Source organism: Hemitrygon akajei, chromosome 10 (assembly GCF_048418815.1).
Source record: "Hemitrygon akajei chromosome 10, sHemAka1.3, whole genome shotgun sequence".
NCBI lineage: Eukaryota > Metazoa > Chordata > Chondrichthyes > Myliobatiformes > Dasyatidae > Hemitrygon > Hemitrygon akajei.
The window spans coordinates 149149597-149161360 of NC_133133.1; the positions used below are offsets into that span (position 1 = coordinate 149149597).

Here is an 11764-nt window from a genome sequence, read left to right on the forward strand (position 1 = left end):
GAGTTAACTGAAGTTAAATTCTGTGTGCTGTGGTTTCATTCAATCATTTCTCTGGGTTATCAGTGCAGGTTTTTAGGGTTTTAGAACATTAATCCCTGCAATGAATGAGCTGCCTGTTGCAGCAAACTTTACACCAATTACTTACTTACTTAGTTCATAAGTTTTCACCTGGTAATATGAGGAGAATAGTTCAATTCACAGAGTTCTTGAAGTTTGTGATTGCTTGCAAGCTGTACGTTTACACATTTGTATATTTGGGGCAATAAACGAAGAAAGTTAACTCAGGTGTTAATTACAAGCAGTCCCCTCTTATCTTAATCTTTGTCTTGTGACTGTCTCTGTGATACAAATTAACATTGTGTCACTGGATGGAACTTTTATATGGAGATTTTCCACCAAAACCATAATACTTATTTTAAGCAGTCAGAAATTCCTGACCATCCAGGAATTTGTTTATCTTTTTGGTATGAGTTAATTATTTGTGTCCCTATGTCCTTGCATAAATGTAACAGTGTGTTGGAGATAGTGAGTCAAAGAATCCCAGCAAAATTACGCTTCAAGTTATTTCTGGGACGTCAAGGGAAAGAATGTTCCTATGGACCACACAAGAATAATGCGGATCATCATACAGCAACCTCCATTGCTGCTGGTTGGGGTAGTGCAATATATTGTCCAACCATAATCTGAAAATCTCTACTATACTCCACTCTGCAGCTTAAAGCAGAGCTTCAAAATTACAGCTGTCTCTTTGTGGACATGAATAACACCCATTACAAACTCTGATAGGGATATCAGAATCCAAATTGCATCAATATTGTTTTTTTCAGATGGAAAGAATCTTTGTAGTAGTGGCAGGACAGCTTTCAGAGAAATACAAGGGTGTTATGTTCCTTTAAAAACAGATATATTTGGCAATGGGTTATGTGAAGGCCAAGCAGTTTTTTTTTTGCATTCTCTGGAGATATTTCTAAATTTTCAGGTTGTAAAAACATGATAAATTGCTATATTATCTAAAAATATTAACTGTGGGAACAAGAGTTTTGTCTGACATTTACCCCTTGCTAATGAAAAACCAGCTCTACCCATGGTTTGTTTCCCTTGAGAATCTACTGAGTTAAACTGTTAACATTTGAGGGAGAAGGAAGCAAATGCCTTAAAACTGGTCAAAGAGAACTACATTTCTAAGTTTTCATCATTCTATTATATTAAATACTGTGAACCATGTTTCTTGCTGGACGTGTGGAGAGCAGTCAAGTTAAAACCACATTAAAGTGATTTAGAAAATATCATCAACCATCATAGTCTTCACTTTCCAAAGCAGCAAACCAACAAGCTGTCTCCAGCAAACCAGAGGTCACAGCCTCAGAATAGAGGGGCATCCTTTTAGAACAGAGATAAGGAGGAATTGGTGAATCTGTGGAATTCTTTGCCACAGGCAGCTGTGGAGGCCAAGTCTTTATATATTTTTAAGGCAGAGTTTGATAGGATTTTTGATTGGTCTGGGCATGAAGAGATACGGAGAGAAGGCAGGAGATTGGGGCTGAGAGGAAAATTGGATCAGCCATGATGAAATGGCAGAGCAGACCCAATGGGCCAAAAGGCCTATTTCTGCTCCTATATCTTATGGTCTAAGCTCAGTAAACAAGCTGAATTTACAGCTTTCAGGGGCAAACCATATTCCCCTCAGAGTAACAAGAAACAACAGAAAAAGACAAAGAAAGGTGGGAAGATTTGGTCTTGAATAAAAGTCAACAATCCTCCCCTTTCTAAAACATTGATTTCACCTTACAATGTTTATAGCTTTCATGAATTCTGAGCCCAATATGATCATGAATTCTTTTATTGCATTTTTTCTCAGCGGTATTTTCTTTGGCCAAGGTGTCTTCAGCACAGACTGTGGGTTCTTTATCTCTTTCCCAGTATTCATGATCCATTTTCCCCTGCTCTTTTATCCTCTCTTGATCTTCTTGATGTTGGCAGCCTTGAATTCTCCAGTCCCTGTTCACTCTAACTTATTCTTGTGAACTTGCAGATCACCTTTTGTTGAGGACAAATCCTGGAGTAACAAACAGATCTTTATCTTGCAGAGTCCAAATGTTAGCTCTCAGACATGTCCTCAAACCAACCCTTGGACCATGACTCCACAGACCATGACTCTCCTCCTTTTTCTCTCACTCCCTGATCTACTCAATTCCTCTTCACCCACCCCAGCCATCCAAGACCCTGTTTCTTTCTCCTCCACCCACTCTATCTGCCCATCATTACATACTCCTACTTCCCCACTGGTCCCACCTGCCCACTCAACTTCCTCATTTCATTCTAAGCTCCTCCTTCCTTTCTTATCAGATTCCATTATCTGCAGCCCTTTGTAGCCTTTACTTATCACTTTCCAATCTCCATTGCTATTTTCTCTCTTCCCTTCTCCATCTGCCCATCGACCCTTGTCACCTGGATCTGCCTATTACTTGTTACTCTTGCTCTGCCCCTTCCCTTCAATTATTTATACTGCTGTCTTCCCACTATCTTTCATACTAGATTAAAAGTGTCAACTCAAAATGTCAACTGCCTGTTTCTCTTCCCAAATGCTACCTGATTTGTTAGTTCCTCTAGCATCTTCTCTGTTGCTCCATCTCAGCTTCTACCCAAGATACCCACTATCATGTAAACCAGTCTTCATCCAATTTCATTCTGAGAACATTAGATATAGCATCAGGTGACATCCCACACATAATTCTGAAGATCTCCACTTAATCTCTAGTCGAATTATTCCAATGCAGCCACAACACTGACAGTATGAATATTTGACAGGTATGATCTATTCACAGTGGAAAAAGAAAACAAATTCATTTGGGCCATTTACCACCATTAATTTCTCAGCTCAGGAATGTAATGTGCACAGTGTCAGCACATACCAATAACCTGCTCCCTTTAGAGTTCAATGTGGGCTTTGCATGGAGTACTCAGCTCAGACCTGAGTTCAAATATGGTACAAAAAACAGATGAGGTAAGTATTTTAACCATTTATGGCCAAATAAGGTCATCGTGCCTCAAGGGGAAAACACTCCTATAGGTGTGAATATCACCAATAGTCTGTCCTGGTCCAACCACATTGATGTCATGGCCAAGAAAGCTCACCCACACTTGTACTTCCACAGGAGGCTAAAGAAATTTTGCATGTCTCCATCAACACTTTTTATTGATGTACCATAGAAAGCATTCTGTCTGGATGCATCACAAACGTGAGAGAATCTGTAAATGCTGGAAATCCAAAGCATTTTCTGTCTGGATGCGCAATGTCTTGGAATCCAAATGATCTGCACATGACCTTAAGAAAAAGAGAGTTAGGCAAAGTTCAGCACATCACATGGATCAGCTTCCCCCCTATGGACTCTTTGTCTTTATTTTTCACTGCCTCGGTAAAGCAGCCAGCATAATAATAAAAAAAAAACTCCCACCTTGGACATTCTCCCTTCTCCCTTCAGCAGAGGTTACAAAAGCCTGAAAACACATACACCAGGCTCAAGGACAACATCTATCCCACTGCTATTAGACTCTTGAATGGACTTCTTGTAAGATGAGATGGACTCTTGGCTTCATTATCTACTTTATCATTTTGCACTTCATTATTTAGCTGCATCGTACTCTTTTGGTAGCTTTTACAATTTCTTCTGTACTGTTACTGTTTTATCATGTTGTGTCTCAATGCACTATGTAATGATTTGATTTATATGAACAGTAAGCAAGAGAAGCTTTTCACTGTATTTTGGTACATATCACATTTCAGTGAATCATGGCTGAAGGATTGAGAGTTGAATGTCCAAGGTTACACATTGTGTTGGAGGGATAAGAAGGTAGGCACAGGGGGGTGGGGTGGCTCTGCAGGAAAAGAATGGCATCAAAACAGTAGAAAGATGTGAAATAGGATTGGAAGATGTTGAATCATTCTGGATTGAGTTAAAAGAGTGAGTTTGTTTAATACCTATGAAATGGCTTTTTAGAGCAGTTTGTTATTGAGTCTACTAGGGGATCAGCTAGTACTGGTGATTAGGGTGATAAGGTAAAAGAACCTGTGGAGGCAGTGATCACAATATGATTGAGTTCAACTTCAAATTTGATAGGGAGAAAGTAAATTTAATGTAGTAGTTTTTCAATAGAGTAAAGGAAATTACAATGGTATGACAGAGGAGCTGGCCAAAGTAAATTGGAAGGAGATGCTGGCAGGGATGACAGCAGAGCGGTGATGGCGTGAGTTTCTGGGAAAAATGAGGAAGGTGCAGGATAGATTTATTCCAAAAATAAGAAATACTCAAATGGCGGAATATTCAACTGTGGCTGATAAGGGAAGTCAAAACTAAAAGTAAAAGAGATGGCATATACAACAACGCAAAACTTAGTGGGAAGACAGGATTGGGAAGCTTTTAAAAACCTACAGGGAGCAACTAAAAGAATCATTAGGAGGGAAGAGATGAAATATGAAAGTAAGCTAGCAAACAATATCAAAGTGGATAGTAAATGCTTTTTCAAGTATGTAAAAAAAATAAAAGGGAGATGAGAGTAGATATAGGACTGCTAGAAAATGAGGCCGGAGAAATAATAATGAGGGACAAGGAGATGGCAGATGAACTGAATGAGCATTTTGCATCTGTCTTCACTGTGGAAGACACTAGCAGTGTGCTAGATGTTGAAGGGTGTCAGGAAAGAGAAATGAGTGCAGTTACTATTACAAGGGAGAAGGTGCTCAAAAAGCTGAAAGACCTAATGGTACATAAATCACCCGGATCAAATGAACTGCACTCTAGGGTTCTGAAAGAGGTAGCGGTAGAGATTGTGGAGGTATTAGTAATGATCTTTCAAGAATCGTTAGATACTGGCATGTTTCCAGAGGACTGGAAAATTGCAAATGTCACTGCACTCTTTAAGAAAGGAGGAAGGCAGCAGAAGGGAAATTGTAGACCAGCTAGCCTGACCTCAGTGGTTGGGAAGATGTTGGAATAAATTGTTAAGGATGACGTTATGGAGTACTTGGTGACACAGGACAAGGTCAGCAAGCTTTCCTTAAGGGAAAATCTTGCCTGACGAACAGTGCCAGACAATGACCATCTTCAAAGAAAGGCTCTTAACTATCTACCCTTGATATACTATTGCATGCCCCTTGCCATTAACATTCCGGGAATCATAATTGACCAGAACTCAACTGAACCCACCCTATACTTACTATGCCCACAAGAACAGGCCAGAATTTGAGTATCTGATGATTTACTTCTTAGTACCTCATAGCTTTTCTACTATTTACAAGGCATCAGTCAGGAGTATCATGAAATTCTTGCCTCTTGTGTTTGTCCAAACAGCTGTCAAAAATCTCTACCACCAAGAAGAATAGTGTAGCAAGCTGTACAGCTTCCTGAGTTGGAAGAATATCAACAGTCCTTCATTGTTGCTGGGTCTAAATCCTAGAATGTTCTTCCCAACATCACAGCCAGGGCATCTTTACTGGAATGAATGCAGTGTTGGAAAGAAGTACAGGCAGTCCCTGAATTGCGAACGTCCAACTTACCAACAACTCGTAATTACAAACGGAGGGAGGAGAACGCTGTCCGCCATTTTAAGTCAGACTATGACACCATCAGCCATTTAAAGTTGGATCACGACGCCGTCCACCATTTTAAGTCATTGCCATTAACACTGTGTTGAGTGTGTAACTTTGTATTTGGCTTAAATATTTCTTAGCAAGATTCACCCTGACCCCCCCACTTTCCCAGTCAGCACCACCCCTGCTTGTCCTATTTAACCTGTCTCAGTGCAGGTGGACTTTAGGACCTGGAGCAGCAGAGGACCCACGGCTGCTGCTGAATCTGCAGTTTTCTATTCCGTTGATGGAAAATGATCACGATTGAAAATTAAGTGGAAATAATAAAGCGAGCAGAAAGAGGTGAGATGCCATCACTCATTGGAAAAGCGTTAGGCTACAGTTAGTCAACGAACGGAACAATTTTAAAGGATACAGGTAAAGGATGAAGTGTGAACAATGGAGCATGTGAAAGGCCCTGCCCCGATGAAAGCTACAATTATTACTAAGCAATGAAGTGGTTTAATTATTGAAATACATATGTTTCTTAAGTGTTATATGCATAGAAAGGTAAAATATATACTAAGACAAATGTTTGACTAACTGACGCTAAATAATACCGGATGTACCTGTTCCGACTTACATACAAATCCAACTTAAAGGCGGACTCAGGAACGGAACTCGTACGTAACCCGGGGACTGCCTGTATCTCACCATTTTCTCAAGGGTCATTAGGGATACGTTATTATATATGTTAGTCTTGCCAGCAATGCCCAGATCCTGGAAACTGATTAAGTGGAAAAAGTAAATAGAGACAGTTAGAGAAGGGTATCTCAGTTTTGGAGGAAATTTTTAATAAAGCTTCAGAGAGCACTTTAAAGATAACTAAGAAAGTAACAAACAGAAACCAAGAAAGATTGATGGCACTTTGAAATTTTCTGATCATTCTATAATCAATCTGCCCAATCAATCTGAATTATGAAAACTTTGTTGATCTTGAGCCATAAATTTACTTGTATTGGACTCAAGTTTCCATCATGCTCTGGAGTAGAGAATTACAAAAGTTCACAATATTCTCCTGATAATCTCAGTCCTAAATAGCTGGACTCTTGTCCTGGGTTACTGTCCATGGTTCCTTCTGGGTAAATAGTTCTGGAAAGTATCGATTGATCCTTCTTAACCTTCTATCATAGGGCAAGCTTTGCATCCCAGAAATCAATCTTGTGAAGTTTTTTTTTACATGATTTTGAAGTTAAGTACAGTACATTCTTCCTGAAGTGTAGAGAGCAAAACTGATCATCTGAAACCATGAACAGTTCTCTCTGAGACTGAAAGACCAGAGAATTATGTTGCAGGCAGAAACGAATAAAGGGAACCTTATTGTTGATGGAAGCAATGGAGCACCTCATCATTTTGATGAAGTGGATGTAGCTGAACAAAATGTTCCCTAAAAGATTGCTTCTTTATCTTTAATAACTCTTTGAAAGCACAATAAGCTTAAAACCAGTTCTCAGTCATGGCAACAGTATTTACCATGTTAGGTGAGACCTGTTATTTCTTCATGGGCTAAGAGTGGATCAGGCTGGAATGTCAGCTAGAGAATTTCCAGTAAGGTCAGTGTCCGGGCTGCAGCTGGTTTTGAATCCAGGAAAAACAAGCCCAATTGCATATCAGATATGGAACAAGTCACCTGTCTTAGAGATGAGAGCTGAGACAGTACAAGAAAAACTTAATAAATAAAGATATTTGTGGAAAAATGTTCTGAGACTGCATATGATGGCAAAGTCCCACAAGCTGTGATATGATTTATTGGAAAAAGTACTGGCACACTGCCCGTAATCTTCCATCTATTCATGTACGTAAGAAAAGCCAAAAAACCGCCTGATGCGTGACAGACAAGCTTAGAAAATCTTTGTAATTTATATATTTAACAGATAAATGAAAATAGCACGACACAGGAATTAATCATGAGTGACTAAGTAAAAGTGTACACAGATGCAGAATGTGTAATGTATTATATATTTAAATGTTCCATGCTGTTAGTATTTCATACCCATGAAACCTGCAAGTTATATTGCAAACACATGTCATAAAGATTACATGTAAGGACTATTTAAGCAGAGAGAGGAAAGACACTTTTGGAAACTCTAGGCTGACAACTTTAAAAAAAAAAAATAAAAGCTCTCCTAGATTTTTTAACTGGAAAAGAATTTGAAATACAAATACTGGACCAAGCAGTAAATTTGCTGTGATCGTAACCAACAGGAAAAGAATTAGCAGTCTAAAAGCAACACTAAAACAATAAGTACTAACTGTTTGGGGAAAGCAAAACAAACTGAATAATGCTAAGTCTGGGTTTCCAAAAGCAAATGTTGAAATCACTGGATGTGAGAGAGTTTATTGAGCAAGCAAATTCCACCAGATTGAATGTTAATTTCCCAAATTCTATTTTTAGATTCTCAGAGTGGGATAGGTTTTATGGCAATTTTGTATTTTATTTTTTACAGACCAGTTTGTAAATGATTTACAATTTACTTTGGTTAAATGGAGATTAAAACCATGGCTGACACCTTCATACTTTGTTTCCTTGCATTGCAGATGCAAGTAACAACAGTGCTGTCCAGGCAATGCTACACCAGACGCTCTACTTTCCTGATCAGCTTGATGACGTAGCCTTAAGGAGGATAAGCAGCACAAAAAATGATGAGTTGGAACTGTATACTAAACCGTAAGCTGTTCGAGGAAAAAATAAATTAAATGATTTTTAGTAATAACAAAGTTTATGAGTCACCAAAATAGCTTCCACATCATGAACCTACAATTAAACAGTTGTAAACTGTCTGAACAGAGGAGAAAGTGTTTGACTACTTATTAAGTCAACAATGCTCATTCTCATATGTTTGTTCGTGTTGTATGATATAAGTGATCATGGTCTTTCCATGACCATAATTGTTCTTGACAAATTTTTGTACAGAACTGGTTTGGGCAGTGTCTTTACAAGATGGGTGACCCTAACCATTATTAATACTCTTCAGAGATTGTCTGCCTAGCGTCAGTGGTCGCATAACTAGGACTTGTGTTACGCACCAGCTGCTCATACGATGTTCCACCATCTGCTCCCATGGCTTCACATGACCCTGATTTTTGGGGGGGTGGGGGTCTAACCAGGTGCTAAATATTGCCTGCGGGTGATCTGCAGGCTGGCAGAGGGAAGAAGCGCTTTACACCTCCTTTGATGGAAACATATCTCCACCCTGCCACCCATAAGTAATCAACATACAATTGATAAAGCTAATATAAAAGAATGTTTTAACATATTGTTGAAAAATAAAATTTTATCCAGAATTCTACGTGAGATTACCTTTATTAGTCATCTGTATCTACACTTGTGGACAAATACCAAACAAAAATAATGTTTCCATTGTGTAGAATTGTAAAACTGAAGAAAAATTTTGCTATAGTTCACCATATCCCGATTTAGGACAGTCTGTACTGTGTATGAAGTATGGCATACCAAAAATTACTTGAGTAAGGAAGAATTAGAAGAGAAGACAGTATATCAAGGTAATTGAAATTATTGAACAATGTACTTATTGGGAGATGTAAAGAACTTAGAGAGCTAAATTGACTTGCAAACACAGCAAGCTGAAGCTCAAAAGGTCTTGTTTGTGTCAAAGCATGTAAGATGCTATTGGACCCATGATATTGATCCAGAGGTTCTTCAAAAAACTGGAATGAGGCATGATTATTTTAATTATAGTCATTTTATTTGATGTCCATAACAATTTAAAAAAAAGCTACCCAATTTACTCTACCGTAAGGAAGAGAGCAAAAGTGAAGGAGGAGAGCAAAGGTAATGACAAAAGCAAAGAAGTCATGCTTGTCTTACACTAAAAACAAGCTCACTAGGGAGATGAAGCAAATTTATCTCATCTATCAAATGAATCATGACAAAGGATTTTGGCCCAAAACATCGACTGTTTATTCATTTCTGTGCCTGACCTGCTGAGTTCCTCCAGCATTTGGTGTGTGTTATTTTGGATTTCCAGCATCAGCAGACTTTCTCTTGTATATGATAAACCACATTCAAGTGATAAGTTAACTATGAAATAGCCAGATTTACTGGTGAAACTTCCAGAAAATTACAGTATCAGCTTTACTACAATTAATTCACTGAACAATTTTACACACGGGTGATTACATAATTTTTTTTTCACAAACATAGGAAAGTTAAGCTACAAGTAAAATGATAGTTTTACATTAATCCAACAATGCCATAATCTTCTGGAGTAGCAATATACAAAGCAAGTACAATGTTTCATTCTATTGTTAGATGTGATTGTAATAAAATGTGTTTAATGTGCAATTCTCAGATAAAATTTCACATTGAAGACTTTGCACACAGTTTTGTTTACCAAAACATAATGGATGCATTAATAGCATGAAAATGGTCTTCAAATGGGAATGCTTTCATCTAGAGTAAGAAGATTGAAATTTACTGACAGATAAGTCAAATCAATGTCATTTAGCCCTGAAAGAAGGGCACTGAGTAGAACTTAAGTAGAAAACAAAATGATCTGACCAAAGGGAAAACATTATAAAATATATTAGGATAATAGAAGAAAGTAGCTTGTTCAAATGGGTGCAGTAAAGATTTCTCGCAGATATTGTCACATTAAGCAAATCAATGCTATTTTGTAACAAATGGAGAGTATTGAATAGAAATTTAATAGAAAAACAACCTACTTGGCTAAAGGAAGAATAATACAATTTACGTATATTATGATTGAACAAAGTAGCTTATGTTAAAATGATTGAAGTAACATTTTCAGTGAGATAACATAAAAATAATTCCATGCACCAAGAACATTTAGGTAAAGCAGTAAAGAGGAGAGCACTTTGTTCATTGAAGGAATGAGTGTGTGGAGGGCACAACATTCTTCTGTTCTTGTAAATGAACTGAGTAGATCTCTTATCATCTACATCTAATGTGATAGAAGGTACAAATATGTGATGTTTGATACACATCTTCTCAAACAAATGCAAATAATTCTTAGACACTCTACTGAGGTGTGCACGTGAGTTGTTGAAGAGAGATAATGAATATCTGCAGGAAAGATATGGGAAGGTATGTGGGCCAGTGCTCATCTTATTGAGGTGTGCAGACAAAGGAAGATGGAATGAGTGAAGAAGGCCGTGATTGAGGACCACTAGTTGAAGGACCACTCCCTAAAATTGAGCTGACTCAGATGCAAGTTATACCAGTACAATTTAGGATAAATATGCCTACTGCTGTTTCAAAGAGTCTAAAAGATTTCTTGTCAAAAATAAGTTGAAGTGTGGATCCAAAAGGAGCAGGAGTATTCGGAGTTAGTTTCTGTAATGTTTTTAATATCCTGGTTCTTAAGGTGATTAGGTTCTTGTACAGATTGTGACCTGTACCATTTGCACAGTAAACAGAATATCTCATCACCAAACCTCACCCTCTGCATAGAAATTCTCATATGAAGGAGAAAATGATCCTAACATTTTTTCAGACAAGATTGCGTAAATTAACTTGATAATCTGCAAAACTAGGGAAGTTAGACATATAAATGGATTAAAAAAGAGAAAATGCTGGAATGGAAACTATGCAGGAGAACAGGCAGCATTGGTCAGAACTAGTAAAGAAAGAAAAGAAACACGAGGAAATCTGCAGATGCTGGAAATTCAAGCAACACACACAAAAGCTGGTGGAACACAGCAGGCCAGGCAGCATATATAGGGAGAAGCGCTGTCGATGTTTGGGGCCGAGACCCTTCGTCAGGACTAACTGAAAGGAAAGATAGTAAGAGATTAAGGTGATAACCTTAATTACCTTCCCATATCTTTCCTGCAGATATTCATTATCTCTCTTCAACAACTCACGTGCACACCTCAGTAGAGTGTCTAAGAATTACTTGCATTTGTTTCAGAAGATGTGTATCAAACATCACATATTTCTACCTTCTATTACATTAGATGTAGATGATAGAGATTAAAGAAAGAAAACAAATTAGTTTTGAGTTTTCAGAGAGAATGGGAGAAGGATGGATGTAACAAGTGAAACAAGTTATAGACATAGAAAAGTACGACACAGAAACAGGCCTCTCAGCTTATCTAGATCACTATAAACCATTTAAACTTCTTACTCTCATCAACCAACACCAGGACCATAGC

General features: G+C 38.0%; 1 protein-coding gene across 2 annotated transcripts in view; it reads left to right on the forward strand.

Moving 5' to 3' along the window:
* Positions 1-8876, forward strand: part of itfg2 (integrin alpha FG-GAP repeat containing 2) — a 78731-nt gene extending 69855 nt beyond the window's left edge. For both annotated transcript variants that reach the window (XM_073059351.1, XM_073059352.1), the window contains exon 12: positions 8165-8876. In XM_073059351.1, the coding sequence (XP_072915452.1) occupies positions 8165-8298 (134 nt within the window). In that variant the 3' untranslated portion in view covers positions 8299-8876. The remainder of the gene's footprint in view (positions 1-8164) is intronic.
* The last annotated feature ends 2888 nt before the right edge of the window (positions 8877-11764 follow it).